General features: G+C 43.1%; 1 protein-coding gene across 4 annotated transcripts in view; it reads right to left on the reverse strand.

Annotated features, from left to right (window-relative positions):
* Positions 1-698: 698 nt before the first annotated feature.
* Positions 699-25,283, reverse strand: part of UBXN8 (UBX domain protein 8) — a 415,886-nt gene continuing 391,301 nt past the window's right edge. For 3 of the 4 annotated variants that reach the window (XM_069626088.1, XM_069626087.1, XM_069626090.1), the window contains 3 exons: positions 24,053-24,127; positions 6,032-6,082; positions 699-1,152 (listed from right to left, as the gene is read on the reverse strand). In XM_069626088.1, the coding sequence (XP_069482189.1) occupies positions 982-1,152; positions 6,032-6,082; positions 24,053-24,127 (297 nt within the window). In that variant the 3' untranslated portion in view covers positions 699-981. Of the gene's footprint in view, positions 1,153-2,536; positions 6,083-24,052; positions 24,128-25,283 lie in introns of those variants that run through there. The other variant, XM_069626089.1, reaches the window with a different exon arrangement.

A 25,283-nucleotide genomic window follows, 5' to 3' on the forward strand; every position in this document is an offset into this window, starting at 1 on the left:
AAGAAAAATCCCACGTGCCCGACTTCCCCAAGACTGGAAGCCAAGCCGAAGTCGGGGGGCTTCTGTGGGATATTTTGACCCATTACAATGTGCCCCACTGCATCACTTTCCAAATGGGGAAAGAAACAGCCCAAAATGGATGCGGTGACTCCAGTACGCGCCAAAATCTTGAAAACTGTGTTTGGTCACAACCACAATTGCTGGCACACCTCGCCACACAGTCAGGGGGAGGGGTGAAAACAGAGTTCTCACTGCAGGAGCATGCCAGTGGGTTCTGCCACATTCAATATGGAGCAAAGCAGCAGAATTGTGCTGAAAACCGAAAATGCAGTTTTAAATGTTAGCTTTGCAACCTTCAAAAGTGCTGTTTTTGGCGCTAGATCCATTCATTTCCATTGAATCACTGAGATTAAAAGGGTACTACAAAAACAGGATCGTCCAGTGTGGCTCAGAGGAACCGGTCCTCATTGACTGACAGTTTTATAAAATGTATCTAAGGAAAAAGCAGCCCAGGAGCATCTGTTTTCATTTCCACAGGAAAAACGCACCTAAAATTGCAACATGTAACAGAATCAGCTGTGCAGACAGAAACTCCAAACAAAGGCTGGATACATGTATCCAGATTGCAAACATTCTCAGCACTCAAGGGAAGATCTCATGCTGAATCAAATGTACATGTGCTGCATAGGAAAAACGGATTTAAAAGAACTCAGTTTAATGTGTTTTTCCACAAAGAAAGTGCAAAATCATCTGTTTTGAAAGCATGTTTTTGTTGAAAGGCCTAATTCATTAAGAAAGGTCAAAGGATTGCTAATGTAAAAATCCACCTATAAACTGTGTTCATTTTATATGTTTTAATGAAAGATGTAGGTGAAACTTAAAGTAACCCAGTTGTGAGTTAATTAACTATTTAAAAAAACAATTCTGTTTGACAGTCCTTAGCCTGGGAAAGGTCGACACTTCACTGCTGGCAGGAAAGGACTACTTGCTGCTGGGAGGCTTTGCATACTCCCAACAAAGGACCTCATTAAACATTCGTCTTTGCCCCAGGCAGAGACAATAGAAGGCTTGGACACTCCTCCTTCCAGGGGAGGGGCAGGATGCTGGGAGAGGCTTCTCATTGAACTTCAAAGGACTGGCCGTTTGCTCCCACTTGAGAAGGAAAGAAAAAAAACAGACTTGTGATTTTGGATTTAAAATGCTTATTTGCCACCTAACTTCAAGTCATTTAACTTGGCAGCAAAAATAAGTAAAGGAATGAAAAGTACATACATTGAAATCAGAATCTATGATAGACATGTGAAGACTTGGAAGGACTTCTTACTGAGTAAGGAACTGAAGTTATGCAAAAAGACTAATTGCGCAGAAACTATTAATGCTGCAAATCTAATATTGTGTACCCATGTTCAAGGGATGATTGCACATATATGTACCGAATTAGGAATTGTTAGGCCAAACCTTTATGATTAAAAGTGACCAGAATTCCACAGAAATACAAAGCCAGGTCTCACCGACTTGGGAGTTGGATGTAAATGTAACCCACAAAATATGTAATTTATGTGTCCAATTTTATTAGAGGGCACAAGTATATAAATGTGCATTTGTGGGAAAGTTAAAATTTGGTCCCAATACCTGTGGGAGGTTTCAAAGTGACATCATAAAACATGACAACCCTTTCTGTCATCCAACCAGCAAAAAGCAAGGAGGGACCTGTGCCTTTGACCAATCATAGCCTTGTGGATGTGGGTTATAAGTCTGCCCCTACTATAAACTTAGTGATGTCATTTGACTGGATAAATAAGGGAACCTCACAACACCCAGACACGCTGATTCCTGACTCATCCTCTTTTCCGCGTGGCGCCCTGTTCCTGAATCCTCTATCTTGTTCCTGATCCAGATTTCTTTGAAAAGCCAGGCCTCAGCAGTGCTGAACTCTTTTTCGGCTGGGCCCAAATTCTGAAACCATCCCAAAACTTAAGGGAAGAAATTTTGATTCAGTTTGGCTTGCTACCATTAAAGCTTGCCTGCTGAAACTCACCATCTCACCGATCCGTGCCCAGCAACCAGAAGGGCCAATCAAGCTAGTGAAATGGGAAAGGCTCAGGGAAGGGATAGCATAACTCATACTGCACGCATCTCTGATGAGGAGCTGCCCCGCTGATGTTAGTTTGACTCTCCCGCAGGGTACTCATTTCAATGGGAAATAAACATCAGTAATAATAATGAATGGTCATTTTAATATCTGTTGCCAAGCGATTTGAAACTGGTTCCCTCGTGAGTTGACCCTATATAGAACACCAAATCACCTTCAAGCAGTGCTTATAGACTGAAAAAGACATATTTTGACATTCCCAACCAATGCATTTGTGGCAGGGCCAACCATCTAAAAATGATATTTTTTAAAATGCCTTGCTATTATTTTATTTTGTCCCTTCATCGTCCTGAAAAAAAGGGCGACTCTGGAGCGAAAGTAGATCTGAACGTACAGGAGTCTTTGACAGGTCTGTGGCACATGCAACATTGAAATAAAGCAAAGTTGGCATTTGTGTCACTTTAATTTTCCATAAAAATATCACTGGAATGTTAAAATTACACACATAGCAAGTGTGCTGAAATCACAGCGCACATGTTGAATCAGAGTTGTGGTGATGTCGGCCAGCATTCGCGTTGTATATAAATAAATAAAAAACATGCTCTGTTGGCAATAAATGCAGGGGCAACAGCTTTTACAATTCATCCAAGGGCTTATCTTGGCTAGAGCAAAATGTGTATTTGCAATAATGCAAAACATGTAAGTGGCCGCTGCCTGTTTTGTGCATATGTCAAATACACGATTTTCCTCAGGCACCAAAGAGCTCCTCAAAGAGCTGTGTGAGCTTAGCTCCAGCTTTTCATAGCCTGATACGAATTGGACCTGTTCCACAGACATTTGAAGAAAATACTGTTACTATACAGCCCTTTGGGCAGGCCTTTTCTAGGTTTGGAGCATGAGCATGCTGAATGGTAGAGTTCGGGATGATTTACCAGGCAAATGTACTACTTTTGATGCACATAGTAATAAGACCATTGATTATTTTTTTATGATAGCTAGATGTTGGGAGGAGGTTATTAGTTTGAGCTGTATTAAAACTAGCCTGATTTTCCTGTCTCTGAAAAAGAAATGGGACATTTCCCATGGAGAACCATGTTGCCGTTTTGGCACAGTGAGGATACGTTCCCAAGGTAATATTAAGATAAGTGGGTCAAATTGCAATATAAGGCTTTACGGTAACTTTGTATAGGCAATATTTGAAGAGTGGGCCCAGTCAAAGATTGGGACTGCAGTTCATATGTCGGTACAACGATATACAGGTCAAATTAAAGCCTCAACTGTACACTTTGTTTCTACCTCTCCAAAACATACCTCGGCCTTTGATACCATGTGGCAAGACCATCTCTGGAGTTAACTTAGGAGGGACAGCACCAAACAAAATTGGATAAACTGCTTCAAAGCTGTTTACTCCAACATAAAAAATATGATCCCACTAGATCTCCAGGCCAAAATGACTGGAGACATCAAGACAAGTAAGTGTCTGAAACAAGGCTGTACAATAGCCCCTTTCCTATTTCATGGTGATATAGTAGATTTGCAAGAATTACTGGATAAAGCTAAGACCGACTCCCCTAATATCGGCATTCATTGGACGGTGTATGCTGATAACACAATGCTATTTGATGCAGTGCTTTAGGCCTCCAAGCGGCGTTAAAGACATTGGTAGATTATGCAAACAAAAATCACTTGGTAGTAAACAATTCTAAAACAAAAGTGATGTTATTAACTTAAAATAGATCTACGAAGCAATATATCTTGACGCTAAAGAAGATAGCCACGGGGGTGGTCTCTGAATACAGCTATTTGGAGGTTAGAATGGAGGTAAGGAATAAACTCTCTTTCAAAAGGGTTTGGGATAATAAAATGTGTTGGGGGTGTTGCCCTCATGGCGGCGCTTAGATCCCTGGGCAGGTTAGAAACTTAAGAAATCGTAGGACCAAGGTTATTTATTGAGAGAAGTAAGCAGTTGTGTAGAATATGTTACAACCCAAAGCATCCAGAAATGCCAACACATCTATGCATAAAATGTGAAGCAAACGCTCAGTGGCATAATATGAGATTTGAAAGATTTGTACATTAGCTCCAAGACCTGAAGGTTTCTGGTTGAGAAGTATGAATGGAAGTCAATTGTGTCTAATTCTGCCAATTATGTCATTTTACAAGGATCTAGAGTTGAAGATGTCTTCCTTTTGAAATTTGTATTTTTAGATTCAGGAAATTATTTGAATGAAATTTATTGACGTGGCATTTTTAAAAATGTATAAGAATCAATTGTAAACCATTTGCAAATTTAACAATAGCAACCTTAAAATTGAGGGGGAGAGTTAATTTCATGCGGTGTGGGAGGAATTCCTTGCCATGGAAATTCTATTTCAGCATGAAGTCTCTTGGGGAGATTTAATTCTGAAATGAACTTTCTGAGGGGTGGGAAGAGAGAGAAGATCCTATATGGTGTGGAACATTTTGCAATACCGGCCATCACTATTATGGAACTGACGAGGAGTTCCCAAGACTGTATATACAAACAAAAATAAATACATAAACATACACATGGGGGCACCTAGAAATGTAAATATATATATCGTAATGCCCTGAATTGTTTTATCACTGACAGTATTTACTGAGGCAGTATTTGAGTAGCAGCTGGAAAGTCAGAAAAATGGGTGTTGCACCGGCTGTGTTTTGACCAACAGCATTTATATCCTCCTGGAAATAAGGTTATCGAGATGGTGCTATGGCCCCTCTGAGCGGTAATCTTGGCAGAGAGTTAATTTACAGCAGCCAGTATTTTCCAATAGTAAGGCCGTTAGACTTGATAAAATGAAGATTTTCTCAAGTACTCCACTTGGCCAGTTTCCTGTTGTGAACAGGTTCCTTGGCCTTTGCAGAGTAGTGTGTAAACATCTATAAAAAAAATAGATATTAACATAATGCACTTAAAATAAATGTTTGACTACGACAGGGCATGCTTCCCAAAAGGTTCTCTTTTCTGCTGGACTTCAAGGGGCTGCTCCTTCACATATGATCCTTAGTTAAGTTTGTTAGTTAAATATGCATGTTTTCCTACTGCTTAGATGTCTGTAACAAAGGAAAAATAACACTTTTGCTTCTGTGGACTTGACTTACTTGAAAAAAAGTATTTTTGATTACCACATTTGCTGTATGAACTCACGGGAAATCCAAAGATAAACTGTTGCACTCCAGGAAGAAGCTTAGGAAACGGCCACGAAGGTAAAGAACCTCTAATAGGTTATTCCAATTGCACAGAAAAGCAGTAGCCTCATTCAAAATCAAGGTCTGGAGCAAACATGCTCCCTTCAGTCCAAATAGTTTCTGATAAATACTGCACTTTATAAAACATATTATACTAGATCAATCCAAAAATAGCTAGGGTCATTTCTATTGCAATACCTTGCTATTCCAACACTGGCTATTCTCTAAACAGTACAATACAAAATCTCCACCTTAACCTTTATATAAACATACATTCACAGAATATTGTGGCATCATTCTTCCAACATACTTTTGTGGCAAAACATGCAACTCTCTTGTTCACATTCGACTGAACCATCAACGTATGCCTTGCAGTAACTGAGAATTGCAACAATGCACTGTATGTCCTAACTAGTCAGCCCTACTTAAAATCTCCTATCCCTCTGATGCTCCACTCCCAATGCTCCTTATTGTATGTGTTTGCAATTAATATTCATTCAGATTTGGCACTTTGCTTGCGCGTACAGTCGCTTTCCAGTTCCAACGGGCATACGCAGACTTCAGATGGTGTTCTTCGATATACAAAAGGGCACTGGTCCACTTGAACGAGAGCTTTCATTCATCCAGTTGGTCCACAATGAAAACAGAATCCATAGTTATGCCAACATGTTCTAGGCTCAAGCCTTCACCAAATTCGACATGTCTTCTTGGGAATGGTGTACATACTGAGTAAAGCGCGCTGTGATATCCCAGCTTCATCATCCAATCTAGCAACACCTAGAAATTAAAGAATATATATATGTCTAGATTACACATGTGTTAGTACATAAAATTCCACTGCAGCAGTTATTGGGAGGCAGAATGTATATACATTATATACTTGAAACTTGATGTAATAATGCACTGCAAACGAACAGGGTTGAATACAATTCCTTTAAAGTACTTTTTTTTCCCCAGGCATTTAGATCCCAGTCGTGGTTCGGTTTCCTTCTGAAAACGGATGGAATAAAAGGCATAAGAAATCCCACTTATTCACAGACACCCCCATGAAATCTCAAACCATCAAAAGATATCTGTTCAGGCATTAATGCGTTTTACATACATTGAAATACAAATTAGGGTTACTAGCTTGTATTTTTTACTTTATTTTTTTAAAGCAAATGGCCCAGTAATCCCTCAGAATACCAAGGAATGTAAAAAGAAGATACTTCAGTTAGCACAGTTTCTGCAAAAAGAAATCTGCCCAACGCCCCTTAAAATCACAAAGGAAATAGAGAAAAACAAAGTTTATAGCAATATTTCAATCTAGACATCGCTTTAAAAAATTCATGTTCTCTAATTCCCAAGCCTTTTTTCATAAATCCTAACGGAATTAAATAATTAATAAACAAAACGGGTTATATTGCCTGCAGCATCAGTGAATGGACCAACTGTTAAAATTATAGTTCCGCATCCAAAAACCTAATTGCCCGCCAAAACAATGCCGACATTTCTAGAACATTTCTGTGGCTCGGTTTAACACGGCTAATCTTCCCACCCATCAACTGTCTAGCTAGAGATGGAAAGCTGTGCAGTGTGACAGGGTCTCTTGCCTTTGCCTACGGGTAGTGGATATGGTGGTCAAGGGGGTCGGGTGCCATGTAGCATGATGCTGGGCCTGAAGGAGGCACATGGGGGATTCCCTTGGGGGAGATCAAATACATGGAAAAGTCTTCCTTCATCATCATCATCCCCTTTGGTGGCAATCCGGAGAGGGGAGAATCAGAAAGATTCTTACTTCACCTGGTTAAAGTGGTTATAGAGCGACAGACGGCTTGCATAGTGAACAAGAGTGGGAGATCTCAGTTTGGAGGCTGGAGTGCGAGGGTGGTCCACCCAGCAATGTGCAGTTTACAAAATTTGCCGTCCAAGATAACGACTGAGCCTAAAGTAGGCTCTGTCCGCATCGTGGCAGGCCGTTAGGAAAGACAGCTGAGCTAAACAAATGGGAGGGGTCACTCCAAAACCCTTATGAGAGTAACTAGCAACAATTTCACACACACGTTCCTGCCTGAGATAAGGGCCACCCCGCCCCCACGGAGAGTCTGGGTCCCTATAAGAACGCTAGCCATTCTGACCTTGGTGGTGTTGTGTCAATGGGCAGCAAATAGTTTGTACAGCGAGTTGCAGAAGACAAGTGAGATGGAAGAAGAGGAGATTAAAGGAGAGAAAGAATAGAGGGAAAGTAGGTAAAAGGAGTGAGAAGGAAAGAGTGTGGAAAGAGTGTGGAAAGAGAGAAGAACTAAGGTAGAAGTAGTTAGAAAGGTGGAGGTGAAAGGGGAGAGTAGAAAGGAGGGAGGTGGAAGGACGAAGTGGGAAGGATGAAGACTGTAAAGAGGTAGTTGAAGGGGAAAAGGAGACAGGAGGGACCTAAAACGCCCATACAATCGGCCAGGAGGAAGGCGATTCCAGGAGGAGAGAACAAGGGGGACAGTGCAAGCATTTATGAGGTCAATCCACAAGGAAGGAGGAAAATAATGCCAAAAGGTTTAGGGAAGAAGAGAAAAGAGCACCTCCACAGGAAGCTGGATGTACACCTAAGGAGGCTATACTCAGGAGGCCAAGGGAAGAGAGACCGTGAAGGTCAACCGCAGGAAAGTAAAGATAGATGATTTGCAAGGAAAACACACAAGGAGCAGGCAAGCACGAAGCCTGGCCTGGAGGAGCCTAAGAATGGGGAATGTACAAGCATTTGGTGAAGCGTTGAGGTGGTAAAAAGGGAGAGGTACCTTAAAGTACAGGACTGTTGCAGCCTTACGAGGGGGGGCGCACGATATATGTATGGGAACAAATCCTTAAGATTGTGAGGGGTGAAATCCCTTGTAACAGACTTGGAAAAAAGTCCACCGTCTTGCCACCTGGAGGGAGGTCTGAGGGTTTTGACCAGCATTATCGTACCTCAGCCTGTACTGGCTAGTGGGCCTAGTGTGCTGGTGGACAAACCCTGGAATACCCACGAGAAGGCTCTCCCACTGCATCGAGCATAGAGTGAGAATATACAACACAAGGAGATAGAGAAGTTTGAAGAAACCCAGGACTGTGAGTGACTACGAACTATCCAACCTTTGCAAGGAAGGGAGACCCCTCTGTTTGGTTGGGGGAGAAGCTACCCAGTTGTTTTGCAATCATTGAAACTATTGGAGAAGCAATCCTGTAATTTTGGTTGAAAGCATTACATTGCTCTTTTACTTATTTTAAACACAGTTGTTAAGTATCCTGAATAAACCTGCGTTTACTCATATAACCTATGTGTCTGACTTGGGTTGACCCTATAATGTCTTCCTCACATTGGCTAACAATGCCTTTTTGTTTTCAACATAAATAGATTGTGTAAATGACCTGCCAAGATGCTGCACAATATCTAGCCTACCAGCAAGTATCTGTCTTCATCTCACTTCCTCTAAATTGTGCCACTCTATAAAAAGGGTAAATAATTGCATTTTAATCATGTGGTAAAATAAATGGCTGGCATCTACAAACGTTTCAAAGTGGAAATCCTGTGTGCCTCTTGCCAAACCTCCTTGCTTGGCCTCCGTTCCAACTGACAGCAGCTGGATGGATGAAAATTAAACAGACCCAAAGAAAGCTACAGACAGATGTTGGATAGGAATCAGCAATGTGGGAAATGTATACGTATTCCGACATCTGCAGCTTTCATTTACGCCGCATGTAGGAACAGAAGCGTCAATACTAATGACAAACTAGATTTCAAGCAAACGAGTTCCTCAAATGTATGTCTGAATCCTGCGACAAGGCGAATAATCTGGCCTTGTCAAGAGGGCACAGAACCTCCCCCCACGCCCCAACCGGGGGTGGGAGGCTTACAGTGGAAGACATCCAGAGCCAGTCCTACCCCTGAGGTGAATGGTGGCAGTGGAGAGGCAAAAGATTTCTGTCCCCCCTTGGGCGGAAAGGTTTCTATGCAGAACACTACAAACTCATGCCATGCCTTGGTAAGTTGGTTGCCAGTCTTTTCCTATTCCTTTTAGAAATATTGCAGCTGTACCAGAATGCGAGAAAAAACACCAGGGTGTTGATCATAGAAAAGATACGCAGACTCATGACCGACATCAGAGCACCGCCTCAGGAAGATAACAAAACTACAGCACACACCCAGAAGCCGCCACAGGGTGAGAAAGACTCTAAAGCCATACGCAGCACCAAATATTCAGCCATCGCAGAGCTCCCAAATACGGGAGAATAGTCTATCCACCAATTCAAGAGTCCCCCTAGACCACAAGGAGAGGCTGACCCACCCTCTGCCACCAGGGACCACAAGGAGAGAATGACCCACCCTCTGCCACCAGGGACCACAAGGAGAGAATGACGCACCCTCCCTGAACAAACTTCCCCGGTGGCCCTTTTGGAACAGGTCCCAGAACACGAACATTGTTCCTCCAAGGCCGCCATCTTTGGTACATGGCAAACCAGAAATGGGTGGGCCTTAGCCCTATTTTTATGACTTTCCGATACAAGCACATATCCCGAGTGGGGAAGTGAGGGTCACGTTGGATAGGGATAGTTATCCAATCCTGGGAGAGACCCAGGAATATAAACGGGGAACAAGAAGCAGGATGTGTAGGTTGCCAGGGTTGAGGTCAGAGGTGGAGGACGAAGAAGAGGCTAGCAGGAGGGAGGCTGGAAAGAAGGAGCAGTGGACTGTAGCGGCAGATTGTGAATCAGGTGAGGTTTTGGTTAGGTAGTGGAAGTGTTACTGAATTTTGAGCATATGTGTTGTGTGCCAAGTGTTTAGAAGAAGCAGTGTAAAGACTGATTATGAAGCGAATGGTACAGAGGGAAAGGAGGGTACTTGTGTAGTAGTGGATGTAGAAGTAGTGTGGGGGGGGGGAGTAACATCAAGGGGTGGAGGCGAAAGCTAGGAGGAGTACAACATGGTAGAGCCAGGAGATTAATGGGAGATCTAGTCAGTGCAGATGGTCTTAGTGGGATCCTGGAATGAGACTGATGAGATTTAGATTTTCTCAGGACTGGCGGGGCAGATCCATGAGATCAATGTGTGCAAGGTGCAGGTCTATGCAGCGAGACTTCTATAGCCACTGGCTCTGCAGGTATAGATAGTAAAATCTACTTCTCCTGGTTTGGCACATGGTCCCGTAGTTCTGTTCTGTTTGTGGCTCAAATATTACTAAAGTTGACCTGGATGCAGGTCCTATCGTTGACCTTAAAGGTTCTATGTGATTACTACACTGTGTTTACTGCGACTCCCCAAAATGTCGACTTTTTTTATTTCGACCCCCTTTTCACCCCATATATATCTGTGTTAAATCGACCTTGATGCAGATGACCTATAGGTGCCCTATAGGTCCTTGATGCAGAGTATACCAACATCAAAAGTCCCCTATATTATTTATATATTTATTAACCCAAACCCACCCCCTACATATATTAGTGGTAAAAAAAAAAACCTCCCTAAATTCAGTCAAATCGACTACGATCAAATTAGCCACTGTCAACTTGGGTAATACCCAATGGTCACCTTGTTCCAAGGGATCCTCGGGGGGATCCGAGCCCGTCACGGAGACACCAGACACCTCGGACACATCCAGACTTCTTGTTTTCTGCTGAAGATGTGGAGCGGGGTCAGTCCTTGTGCAAATGGCACAATCTTCAGTGAAGTGGGAGTGAAGAAGATGAGCAATACAAATAGTATGCTCATTTTTCAATGGTTTCTTGGCTCCACAAGAGCGACACCTGCCGAATAACATTGACAAGGAGACTCTCGGGAGATTAGGGGAAAATGCCTGAGAAGCAAAACGTATTAAGACAAGCCGTAAATCCGCTACAAACATTCTGCAGCAGGCAGTGAATGTGTTGAGTAAGTGCAAAATCACATGCTTCAAATGTTATAGATAAGCAATATAAAGCTGGAAAGCGCCCTGGGATCCTCACCGCGCAGTCAGAAAAATAAAATGAGGCATAACCGCTACTGTAAGGCATTAGGGGATGCCAGGGCAGGCTGCCTTGAAGTGGCAGGGTTCTGTTTTCATTTTTCATAGTGGTCTCTTTGCTTTTTTTCACATCTAAAAAAAAGCGTCATGGCTTACTTTAAAGCATTGTCCAACGGTACAGAGCTTTATAAAGCGCTAACCCACCTAGGAAGGGTAACATGGTGCTGGAGCAAAAGAACAATCGGCTAATTTAGCACAGAATAGTTAACAGGGCGAAGAACGTTTTCAATTAAAGGCAGCACTGAGTGTATTCCTTGATGAATCTGCCTCCCAGTTTCAAGAGCCTGAAGCTGGAGACTTAAATAAGAGGCCCTGCGAGGCTAATCTAAGATCCCTGTATCGTTTAGGAAACTAGGTCCCTGGCTAGGCAGTGCTCTATGGACTAGTCAAAAGGCCTTAAACTGGGCATGTGCCATAACCGGCACCCAATGAAGGGAACAAAGCACCAGGAAAATATCTGCGTGCCTCAACCCCAAAAGAATGCCATCAGCCGTATTCCAGAGAATCTGCAGCCAGTGGAGGGAGCCCTTTGGGAGTACTAGATATACAATGACAAATAGTCTAGTTGGCCAGAAATTAAAGTAGCAACCAGTGGACATTGTGCAAGATGGATACCATTGGCAACAAACCTGCGTAGGACATGGAGGCAGTAAAAACAGGATCTGGTTTCTGCCTGCAGTGATCTAGTGTTCTAGGTTTCTCCTCTGGGGGACCGATGAAGGACAAGGTCCCAGTGTTACTGCTCACGAACTGGGGACCCAACCTTTCACTGTAGTTACCATTTTCTGCCTTGTGCAGGTGAATTCTTTATTTTGTTTAGAAAAAGTTTGATTTGCTTTCTAAATAGTTAATGATTGGCTGAAATGAAAATTGTGTTTTCTCGCTACGAAAGTGTTGTGAGATCTCATACACGGGTGTAGATATTCAACACATAAGAATATTAATGAAGATCCCATGATAGAGAAACTTACTACAAAAGAAATTAAAATACTACTGGAAAGTGACAGCGAAGGGCATAAAAACAGCAGCATGCATGAAGGGGAAAAAGCTTACCAAGTGCAGGCTGCAGATACTCCACACAAAGGAAAACTCATATTTGCCAAAACATGGTAAGATCAATTTCAAAACGCAAGTGGGAAACGTATGGCAGCACTCGTTGCATAATGCTTTGAATCTCTAATTAATATGAATGAATGAATGAATAAATAAATAATTCTTAGTAAATAGGGATACTCTAACCCAATGTTTTGATAAGCACATTCACTAAAATCTACTGTTTCTGGCAAAGAAGTGCCACTACTGTAATGCTACACTACCTAGACCCATCAAGAATACTTCTGGATTCCCTACCCAGTTCCCTGCTGATTCTGGCATTGATGTGTCTGACAAGGTCAGTAATCTGACCCTGTCACGAGGCAATGGGAACCCCTCTCGGCCTGAGGTGGGAGGTCTACCAGGGTGGAAACCAAAGCTAGTCCTGCCCTAGAGGGAGGCAGTGGAAGTTAAGAGGGCCCCCAATTCCTGTCCACTCCTCAAGTGCCTGTATGTATATAAATGGTTCCACTTTGTATTATCACGCACCTCTAAAAACAAGACTGTAACCCATCAGAGCCTCCAGACAGACCATTCCAGTCATCAGAGTTATAAGTTCAGCAGAAAGACAGAGAAACGCCAAGTTGCAAAGCCGAGGATCTGCGTGGCTGCGAGGAACGCAATGCGCTGACAAATGTCATCAGCACACACCGTGCTCCGGCTGCAAACATGAGTCATGGCCAGAAAAGAGAGACAAAAGAGAGACTCGTACAGCTGTGCCACAGAGTGCAACACATAACAAAACCTCAATACTTACACTGGATTTCCCGGCTCCCTAACACAAACTGGGACACTCACCAATGCAGGCCGCCATTGTTGCACAGCGGTCCCGTGAGGAAGAAAGGAAGAAAGGGGTTGGGCCTAGCCCCCTATTTGTAAATGTTGACTGTTAGAATACCTCCCAGGCAGTGATGTATGGGCCAAATTGGTTAGGGCCAGGGCTGATGAAAGAAGAAGGGATATCTGTAAGAAGGGCGAAAGAAAACAGAGGTATGGGTTATTCGGGTGAGGTGGGAGGAGGAGGTGGCAAAGTCCGGCAAGAGGAAGGACAGTTACCCAGAGTGTGGAGGCGTTTTGGAGAACAGGTGAGGTACTGGTTGGGGAGAGCAAGTGGTACCTGTTGGGGGGCGGAGGGTGCAAGCCAAGGTGAGGGAGAGTAGGAGAGGAAGTGCAAAGATGGAGTGCCAAGTGAAAGATGGGTGACTGAGTAGAAGGAGAAGTGGAGAAGTAGTGGTGTGGAGAGGGGCAAGTAATAGTGGTCGGGAGAGTAGTAGTAGAGTGTAGAAGGGAGAGTAGAAGTAGGACACAGAGGGGAGAGTGGCAGATGTGACAGTAGGAGGGAGTAACCTCGGAGGGTGGAAGAATGTTGTAGAAGGAGAGAGAAACTACGGAGGGACAGAGGAGGAAGACCTAGGATAAGAGCAGAGAGAAGGTGGAAGGAGTTGGAGGCAGGAGAAACAGAGTAATAGAGAGGCACATGGACCGAAACATTAGGGTGTGGAAGGAAGAGGACCGACTGGCGCTTGAGTGTCCAAAAGACACACTACCTAAAATCCCTTAAAACTCATCTGAACATTTGAGTAGGTCTAGCCTAGAAAGTTCCAGAGGGAGATAAGAGACAAGCAGATTGCCTTTAGGCCCCCACTACCAGCCAGGTAGCACCTAGACAGTAGGGGAGGTCAATGAGTTCCATATACTAACCTGGGAAGTAGGGAGACCCAAGCTAGGGTAGGAACTGCTTACTTTTAGATGAGAGAGCGAGGAACTGCCCTTAACGCCCTGCCAACGATTTTTTATAAAATCTCTTGAACATTATCTGGGAGTTGGCATGTTCTTTAGGCCATCTGTGACAAGTACCAAATACAGACAGTAGCAACTCTCAAGCTGTCTAGTTTTATGCCTCGCCTGCGTGGGGGCCGGAGCATGGGAAAGCAGTCTTGAAAGATGCACATTCATGGCATAGAATAGCCTACAAGATGCCTGCAAAAAGAATATATGAAAGGAAAAAGAGAATTGAAGGGACCAGTGTTTAGGAGAGAGAACAGGAGTAGAGATAAGGGCACTTGTAAGAGAGAAACTACCTATCCCTTGACTACATTTTAAAATAATATTGGTCCCACCACACGATGGCCCACTGTTTGGAACTGGTGAGACAGGGAATACGAGTACAAAATAAAACAAAGTAATTGTCTAATAATAAGAAGATTACATTTAAAAAGCAAAGGAGGTCTATTTCTATTTCTATTCTGGTTTCTCTTTTCTTAGATGTTATAATTCATTTCAAGCTAAATGACAAATTGCTATATTTTTAGAGGTTGGGTAATAATCAGATCTTTTATCATTGTTCACACTATACCACAGCCACCAAGCATCTGAACAGATTGTGTGTAGAATTTATGCAAGAAAGTAAGTAATTGCTGCCTTATCAATTCACATTAAGCAATACCTAACAGTGCAGGGAATTAGGTAAAGTAAGACAACGCTGAAATGGCAGCTCAGAAGGAATAAAAGTGCTAGAATCTCACTTCAATGATGTGCCTTGAGCAGAAAATACAGGCATGTGTTGATCCAAACAATGACAAGTTGGTGCCAAAAAAGACAGAAGTAGGCCAACACATTTTTCATCCCGAGTATGGTTGTGCACGGAATCCAATCACGGAACGAAGGCTTGTAGAATGTGGAAGCTGTTGTGCACGGCTATAACACCACAGCAATGTACACGCAAAGGTGCTCGATACTGGCGTGACCTCCCAGTAGCACCCAAATGGTCATCCATTAGGGCTAGCTAGGGGTAGATTTTGCTACTCCAGGCAATACCTTCCCTGGCACGGCCTCTGTTAAAGAGTGGTTTATTGCTCGGTGATAAAACACAATTGGCCTGGAATAAATGACTTTAATTTTGTCACTCAAGATGTGTTCCTTCCCATTCAATTTTTCAAAATCATGCCCGCGGGAGCCACCACCACACGCAGTTCCAGAAGGAGTACACAATGTGTCTATTGGCATAAGCAAATCAAATATTTTCAGAAAAGCAAGTGCTATTCGGGATTATTATTGTGTAGGGGGCTGTATTGCTTTATTTTCGTATGTTTCGTGTGTAAAACAACTCTGCGTTTGCAATGTGATTAAGCGTGATGTGTTTTGGGGGTTCTATGTGAAATTTTCAAACATTATGCTGCACACAAAAAGGCCCTTTTTTCGGCTGATTTTGGCTGAATATTCTGAAATGTCACTATTGCCCCTCCCCCCTACAATCTACCCATGTCCTCTTTAAACTCAGGGGGTTTCACTGCCCTTAATACCCCTTCTGCACCCCCCCACCCGTTAACACCACTACCCGACCATCCACTACCCGTCCTCCGCCTGGCCTGGACGTGCCCGTCAGTCAGTGCGCGCACTCGTTTGCGGCGGGGGTGCGACAGTTCGCTTCAGAAAGACCGCTCTGGGTGTTCTCAGAGCGGTCTTTCTAAAGCGTTTATTTTCGGTCAAGTGAAAAAAGGATTCATTCCTTATGTGCGACACTTCATTGTAAACTGCGCAAAGCACGTATGCCTATATATTTATTGCCACAGGTGGCATAAAAATACACAGAGCCTGTGCACAGTCCAAGGACTATTGTTTTAATGTTACAAAAGGTAGGGACTGTAGATGCAATGATTAGAGATCGGCAATTTTTATTTTGATCTGAGGCACCAGCTGTCCAAGTCCTTGTAAAAACGCTGCTAGGGCCCATCCCTCTCTATCGCCCACTGGGGAAGACCACCCTAGTCCAGGCTACGGATCAGCAACCAACTACTGTCTATTTCTCTTGTCTTAAACTGTGTAGGTTTCCCTGAATGTCAGCTGACCAACTCCCTCAGGTACTTCCGCAATGGCTCTACTCTAGCCCTGCTTAGTCTTATACAGGAGACTGGGAATCGTGCCTTGCACTTGTTTGGTTGGAATCGCCTAGGATCAATTAGGCTCACCCTACTGCTCCACCTGCTCCTTCCCGACTCCTCCAAACCAACCTGCTGTCCTCTCTGATGTTCCACTCCGCCTTTCTTCTGCCTCCACTCTTTGATGTTAACTAGTCTTCTCTTCCCACGCTACTACTACCACCAACACTCCTCCTCCTACTCTACTATTTCTCGCAACTGACACTACTCGCATTCCTCCCATTACTAGTACCCGTCCGCTACTACCACTCTCCTTCCACCACTCTCTGCCCCCTCCATTTCCACAACTACTCTCCATTCACTAGCACTACACAGACATCCTCCTTTCACCCAATCTTGTTCATTCCACATTCACTCCTTACTCTACTTTCTATCCATCTGCCACACAAAGAAAAACACACACTCTGCAGTTCCCTTTCACTAACTAATCCAATACATTACCTTTCTTCAATACGACACCACACTCCTCCGCTCCTTCCTCCGTCCTGGTCTCTTTGTCCACCGCCACTCCACTGCTGACTTCACACAGAAAACACACACTGCTCACTTCCTCTTCTCTGCTTAAATATCCCACCCTTAATGCTGGTTGGCCACTGGCCCCTTACCAATCTCCTCGTTTCACCTCTCCCCCGGGGCGTGTGTGTAAAGTACATTTTGAAAAGGGGGTCTTAGCCCACCCACTTCTTCTGTGCCGGATTTCTGCTCAAGGACTCTGGGAGTGATGATGGTTTTGAACCAGAGTTTGTTTTGTTGTCCATGGTAAGACAGTGGACCATTCCCCTTTCATCCCAGGGTGGTCTATGTTTTAGTTTTTGTTACAGGATCGTGGGCTGGCTTTGCCAGTCCTGTTTTCATTGTAGTCACTTTACGCTGCTGCATGACTGCATCAAGTCTTAGCACAGTGGGTGGTAGCTTCTCTGCCCTCTTATCTCCTCCGCCGCGCTGATCGAGTCTCTGTATGGCTGGAACTTGGTGGCAGTCTGTGCCTGCAGTGAGTATTTGTCGCATTGCCGGAGGGTCAGACTCTTCTATTCTTCGCAGATGCCAGCATCTTTCTGCTGCTGTTGAGGGCCGCTATCTGCCGTGTTACAGTTGCTGCTGGGTGATCACATCTCAGAGAGAATACCGCAGTGATGTGGCTTGAAATAGGATACCTGATTTCATGGGTAGATGCTCTAAAACGAGAAGAAACAGACCAGCGAGTATAGAGGCATGGAGTGAGACAAAGGCGTACTGCACTGATGAGGTAGGCACTAGAGTAAGGGTTAAGGGCCAGGCTACCTCCTCACCCTCTTGATAAAGCCAGAGAGCTGTGGTAGCTGGTCTTTTCACATAACATACATTTAGGATATCACCTTTTTCAGGTAGTAAGCAGAGAGAGATGGACATAGTTCAATGAATGAAGTGCTTGCCTTTATTATATGTTCACCCTGCATCCCATCACACTAAATCAGTCTTTCTTTAATTATTTGATGAACATTTCTTTTATATATCCAGATTGATTTAGAATGAGGTTTGGTTCATCACATATCAGCTTTCTTAGAAACAAAGCTCTGCTCAGTGCTCATGAACGAACAATGCAGAAATCTTAGTATGCTTGTGCAAAACTAAAGATGGGATGGTTGGAGGGGGGCTCTACTGCACATTGGCGATAGTGAAACAGGCCCTCTGGGGCCAAATCCTCGTTTCTCCAATTGATCAAAATATGTGATCCTGGATAAATAAATGTACCTCTATAGACAGGTTTTACTTGAATATAAAGGCAATGATTCACTGAGGATTGAATGGGGTAGGAGGATTGGGGTTGACATTATGATATGATAGTTTATTTATATAGCGCCTATACACAATGTGTTTCAAAGCGCTTCAACATTACTGTTGAGAGTTGTACTAGGATGTGCGAGAATGTCAGATTGTGTTCCTTGGGATTGACAGAACGGACTAGACAAATTAAGATCCTAAATACGGTCCTGATTGCTGGGCATGTGTACATGAGGATGGAACATATGTTGTGGGACTGTGTGAAGGTTCGGGGGTTTTGGAGTGATGTGGGTGAACTATGTGAAGAGATCCTCGATGTGACAATTGATTTTAATTTTGAGATGATAATTTTGGGGAATGATTCCCTCTTGGATGATCTCTCTCAGTGCCAAAGAAAATGGTTATTTAGAGGGGCTGCAATGGGTAAGAAAGTTATCCTTCGAAATTGGAAATCTACGGCTCCGATAAATAAGGAAATGTGGCTGAGGGAGATGCGTGATTTGGCAGCTATGGAGGAACGTTTGTATAGAAAGCAGAGCAAGGAATTCTTGTTTACAAAGATATGGGGGAAATTTGTGGAGATTTATTGACTTTGTATTTGCGGGTAGTGAGATGTGAACAGGGGGTGGGTGGGTTTCTGGGGCATTGTATATACATTTTAAACATATGTTCTTGTTTTATATGTTATTGTCTTATGGTTATGCTTTGAACATACATTTTCAAAAAAATAAATGTACCTCCAGAGGGGTTCATTTTCTTTAACTTCTAAAATCGAGATCACTCTAGCAGTGACACAATTCAGTTTGGCTACAAAAAACAAGCTGAAACCTTTTACTAGCATTGCAACTGAAAAGTATGCAAAAGTACCAGATACTCCTGTCCCGTGCACACCTTAGTGCTGAGAAAATCAGCCAAGATTTGGAGAAAAGTATACAATTTCATAAATAGATATGAGGCATCAAATAATGTCTCTATGAAGCAATAATAATTCATTTCAACAGCAGTCCAGATAGTAACATTTTCTTTATGTTTGGTGTCATCAGCACAACGAGTTTTGGGATCCAAGGTCCCTTCATCAGTTGCAATTCAAAAGTCTACAATGAAATATGACAGTCCGTCAGCACAGTGTATAACGGTATTCTGTAAATATACAGAAACAGAATTATACCTCTTCGTAATTTTTACAAAAATATATACATTGTTTGGGACACCGAGTATCCAGGGTACCATGTATTAATTCTGCCGCAGAAATATTGCGATGCAAAAATATCGGCATATTTATGCGGCAAAATTCACACATGGACCCTGCGGGGGACATCCCAGCTTCATTTTTTAATGTGCGGGCGACACCCCTGCTCCCATATGATATCCCCAACAAAAATATCACCTATGGCGAACCAAACGGCCATATCTACAACGATATTTTTGGTGGGGATATTATGTAGTGATACCGTATCCAGTTATCTGTTTATTATGTCTTGTCTTAGACATATTTTTAAACGAGAAATAGTGATTTATCTCCGAATTATAAGAATATAGCCACTCCCATTAGTAAGGGAAAATAATATATGTGCATTTACAAGATTATTATGAAAAAGTAGACCAATAGTCAGAATCATGTACCACGTGTAGCATTAGTAGCTCTAAATTAGCAGCATGCACCTAAAGAGATTATGAGTGTTAATGCTGCGTGACCAAAGAGTGAACATAGAGTAATCAGGAAAGAAAAAAGGAAAACAACCTTGAATGAGCAGTAGCAATGTTCACCTTAAGGCAATTCACGAGTGGATAAGGGGTCCGTTCGTGAAACAAATGACTGCAAGTAATCAAAAATAACCAACAACCATTAAGGAGAAAATATTTATAAACAATATATTAAAAAAATAGAAATAAAAATTCATAGTATACTAAGGAGAGGAATATAGCAAAATTATCTATATGTTCTCACGGACTTCAAGACCATGTGTAGGCAATGTACTTACCGGCCTGAAATGGAAGAAGAAAGCACGCTGGTCCATTTCTTGTATCAACTTTCAAGGTTGCGCCTCGCAATTTGAAAGAAGTCAAAGTAGCATAATGCTCTTAACCGCTTTAGATGCAATATAGTCCTTAAAAGCAGGTCCATACGTACAAATGGAGTGTTGGATGGTGTTGCCCTTGATCATAATATTACAAAAACTGCACCCCAAGCATGGAAACTTGCCTTTCTTCTGCATAGTTAAGAGTTCTTTGTGTCTCTGGGTGGGTTATTTCTGCTCTCACTAGTCTCTCTCTAAAATGTCTCCCTCTTCTATATGCCATCATTGGTGGCCTTGGGAACACATTTTGGAGAAGTGGATCATGATGTTGGTATTCCCAGTTGTTACAAATGATCCTATGCAAATTAATGCTTTGCTGTGAAAACTCTGATGTGTAAAGAAGAGGAATCCCCTTGTCTTTTGCGGTCAGATGCAGTAATGTCATTCTGTCAACAGTATCTGCCTTCTGTTTAGTCAGTTACACAACCTCAGAGGGCTACCCTCTTAAAATGTATTTTCCTATGGATCAAGTAGTTCCTATATTCTGACTTTACGTGTTTCTACACATGGCAACCATCTTATATCCTCGCCCATTTATATGCAGATCTTGATTTAATTTCACACTGCAACTCCAATGTAACAATATTGAAGTGCCCATCTAGTTCCAATTCGCAGGTAGTATATTCCCTCTATACACTCACAGTAAAGTGGTAACCTCCTATTTATACAAGGTTTTAATTGCCTGTAAGATGCATCCTATTCAATCTACAGCAACATGGGCTAGTCCGTCCTCTATAAAACATGATGTTACCACGGTTACTGCATTAACACTAGCCAAGTCCTTCTTTGATGTCTTTTGCTGTTAGCACAGCAATTATATATCCTTCTATCCAAAGCCCACCCCACGGCCACCCCCTCTGACCCTCTCCCCTTCGTTCTCATCCCCAAAATCTACCCTCTTCTTATCCCTTACCTTACCACTTTCTTCAAATCCTAGCTCTCCTCATCTACCTTTCCCTCTGCTTTCAAACATGCAACGATTATTCCTATTCTAAAGAAACCCTCTGCTGATCCACTTCTCACCGCTAACTACAGACCTATCTCTCTTCTGCCTTTCCTTTCTAAACTCCTTGAGCGCCTTGCCTACTCTCAACTCTCTTCCTTGGTCTCTTCTTCCGCTCTCCTTCCTCCCTTCCAATCTGGCTTCCGTCCCAAACATTCCACGGAAACTGCTCTCACCTCTATTCTCAACTCTCTCCTCTCTGCTCAGCATGCCAAGCAATCTTCTATCCTTATTCTCCTTGATCTCTCTGCAGCTTTTGACACTGTCGATCACCCACTCCTGCTCCACACTCTCTCCTCCTTCGTGTTCAAAGGCCCTGTTCTGAAATGGTTATCTTCTTACCTCTCCTCCCGTTCCTTTGCTGTTTCATGGGGATGCCAGACCTCTCCTCCCTTCCCTCTTATTTACGGTGCTCCTCAAGGCTCTGTACTTGGTCCTTTCCTCTTCTCTCTTTACACCTCCCTCATTGCTCCTGTTATCTCCTCCTTTGGCATCTCCCATCACTTCTATGCAGATGATACTCGACTCTTTCTCTCTTTCTCCTCCTTCACACCCGACCTCCACCTTAAACTCTCCTCTTGTCTCACAGCCATCAAGAACTGCATGTCCTCCCACTTTCTCTCTCAACACTGATAAAACCGAAGTCCTTTTCTTCCCTTCTAATACTCTTCCTCCTCCCTCTCCTCCCCTTTCATCCATTTTACTCCCTCCAATCTCCCTATCTCCACCCATGCTCGTAATCTAGGCGTTCTATTTGACTCCTCTCTCACCTTCTCACAACACATTTCACTCACTTCCCGCACCTCTACAATATTCGCAAAATCCGTCCCTCCCTCACATTCCACGCCACCAAACTCCTAATTTCCTCTCTCATCATTTCCCCCTCTCTTCTACTGCTCCTCTCTAATCTTTAGACTACCCGCGTTTCAGCTTGCCCCCCTTAAATCCATATACCACTCCGCTGTTCGTACCCTTTGTCTCCTTACCTCTCGTGACTCCATCTCCTCCTCACTCTCTCACCTTCGCTGGCTACCTTTCCACTTACAGCTAAAATTCTGCTTTCTCTGCCTGGTTTTCAAATCCCTACATGGTCTTGCTCCTCCTTATCTTTCCTCCCTTCTCTCCTTTTACTCCCCCTCTCGCTCCCTTCATTCCGCTGAACATTTCCTTCTCACTGTATCTCCTTCCCCCTGCGCTTCCTCCCGGTTCCGCTCCTTCCAACTCCTTGCTCCTCTGCACTGGAACTCTCTCCCCCTCTCAATCCGCTCTTCCACGGCCCTCCCCTCATTTCGCACTTCCCTTAAATCCTTCCTCCTCGATTCTCCACCTTGAAAGCCCCTCCTGCCCTCTCTACTCCCCCCCTTCTTTCCCTCATCTAATTCCTCTCTCCCCTCTCCTATTTCACTCTCTCTACCTTCCATTTACGCTTGTTCTATCCTTCTCCTGCCCCCCTCACCAATCCTATTCCCACTCCACCCCCCCCCCAGTTAATTGCTCTTTGCACTGTTTTGTTGTTGAATGATTCAAGATGTAATTTTTTGCTCCCAATGTTATTTGTTGTTGTTACTTTGTATTAAGTTGTTCCATTGTACAGCACCTTGGTGTAAGGCGCTCTATAAATAAATAAATCAATCAATCAATATAAACAAGTGGCTTCACAGTGGTTCCTAATGCCCCTCCTTAAAAGGTCATCAGCCATTAATGTCAGCAGGATTCCAGCCTACCTCGGAGCAAAGACCCCATTTTAGAGAAGCAGCGAAAACTGCAACTCAAATAAACCGAAGATGACCGGGTATTAACACCAAAATGTTTCCCACCTTTCGATTAAGAGCAAGATCACACACAATTGGCACTTTGCTCTGCTTGCCTGAAATGTCACTCGGATTTCCAGGTGGAAAAGCCTGCCACTGTTTGGCATTTGCCATCTATGCAAATATAATTATACGTTTCTTAAGTAGAACATAGCTGGGCTGTACAATGTTTACAATGACATTGCAGGTACATACATCCTGAGCAATTCCTTTTGTAAAAGACCTAACAGTTGGGGAGATTTACAGGGCCAATTTTAACCGCATTTCTGATACCGCCTATAAACGAAAAAATGCAAATGTAGCAGGGAAACTGCATAATTTATCACCCTTGAAGCAGCTACCAAAATAACCTAGAACTCTAGGAACCCAAAGGTGTGATGTGTTGATCTTTTTTCAATATTCCTGAATATTGAAAAGAGATGGATACGATTAGGAAATGATGCAGCAATGCATCACAAAATATAATACAGGATATACAGCCCCACTCTTATTTCTACTGAGTAGAGCTATGCTTTCCCACCCTTTCCAAGTCCTGCAATAATAGGTATGCACACTGTCCTAAAATAAATTCTAGGAATAAAAAGCAAGTCTTGCACCTTTCAAATATGAAAGCCTACTGCCCTCTTCAAATCATGGAGATATAAAGGCTAAAGATGGCCTCGTGAATATCTTTCTATTCCAAAAGTGTGTGTGGTTGTGTTTACACACGAGTCATATAATAAAGCTCGGGAACAAAATTAAGTATTGAACATGAATGAAAAAACCTCAAGCACAATGAACTCCATTGTGAGGAGTGTTCTGCTTCTTGGATTCTAGAAGTATTGCAGCGAGAAGGGAAGCCAAGGAGTTGGAGAACATACCTGAGATCAATGTATGATGCTGCACTTACAAAAAGCCACACAGGGCTTCTTTTTACACTCCTGAAATCTCTAAAGCAAAATTGAGGTCAACCTACTTAAACAAGAACCATGACTTTCTGAGGTAAAGTTCCATCTGCTGACCGAGGGGAAGGAAAGCCTGCATAACCAATGCCAGATCATTCTGTGCAGTACTTACGCAGGAATCATAGGTCTTGAGAAACCTCCTCTTGAAGACACGTCCACTTGGGCATCGTAGAGCAATGGTAACAGCCTGAAAAACAGAGCGCTAAAAGTGAGTGGTCACTGTCCAAAGCCGAGCTGTGAAGAGGGGTTAAACACTAAAAAGGGGTTGTTCACTAATACAAAACACAAACCAATACAATTTGGACATTTCTGATTCATTAAGTAAGAGCAAATAACTTGTGCACACTGCAGATTAAACAACTGTCTACAATTTATAAGACCAGTAGGTAGGTCTGAATAAACTGGACTTACTACTCGGATGAGCCTGGGAGCCATGGAATCATTGCACTGTTGATCTTGCCTGGTGTGGAGGCTTTGTGGAACCACATAACCTATCATCCCGGTGATTGCATCCCCGATGCACTTCTTTTTACTCCACCCACAGCTGACATTAATGAACTCCCCACACAAGTATAGCTCTTAGGAGGGTTGGTTCACCCCTTCCTCCATATTCCTGCTCGTCTTTTGTGTGTTTCTGTGTTCACCTTTACAAAGCCAATCCTTGGCCCTGTAACTTTTGACAGTTGGATTGCAGTCCCAGACTATTACCCTGGTGATTGACAGGCAGACCCATAAAACCTTAACTGGCAATCAAGGTTCTACACCTTACAGCGTTTCCTAAGCATTTCTTGGGTTCATCAGACATCTATGCATCACTTGTTCTAGTACCATCTTCCAATATACTAGAAACTGCCATCACTGGATAATGCGTGTTACTACGAGTATTGTATTTTCCTTCCACCTCAGCAGTATTCATTAGGATCCACTGCGAATGACAAGAAATGTATTCCCACTTTCACTATCACATACCCACTCCTTCAGCTCTTTGGCATTTTTCTTATAGTTAGTCTGTATCTTTTCTATCCTACCCCACCTTCTCGCTTCCTCTTATGTTGGCTCTCTTCCTTTCCGCCATGCAGACCAGAGTCTTGTTGCCCTTTCTACAGGAAAAAGATACCCCTTTTCAGATGAGCCCTGATGTTTTGAGACCACTCTGTAGTAATGCGATCAGTACAAAAGCTCCTTAACATAACACATACAAATTACAAAACTTCATATTGTACACACAGTGAGATGTAGCTATGAGCAGGTTCATTAGCCTCTAGGGTCCATAAGCATTTCTGTATCCAGTGTTTTCCAAAAACTTGATTGAGCAATGTTTTAGCTTTTATAAAAGGAACGGA

Source organism: Ambystoma mexicanum, chromosome 6p, assembly GCF_040938575.1.
Source record: "Ambystoma mexicanum isolate Mex_15411 chromosome 6p, UKY_AmexF1_1, whole genome shotgun sequence".
In the NCBI taxonomy this organism is placed as follows: domain Eukaryota; kingdom Metazoa; phylum Chordata; class Amphibia; order Caudata; family Ambystomatidae; genus Ambystoma; species Ambystoma mexicanum.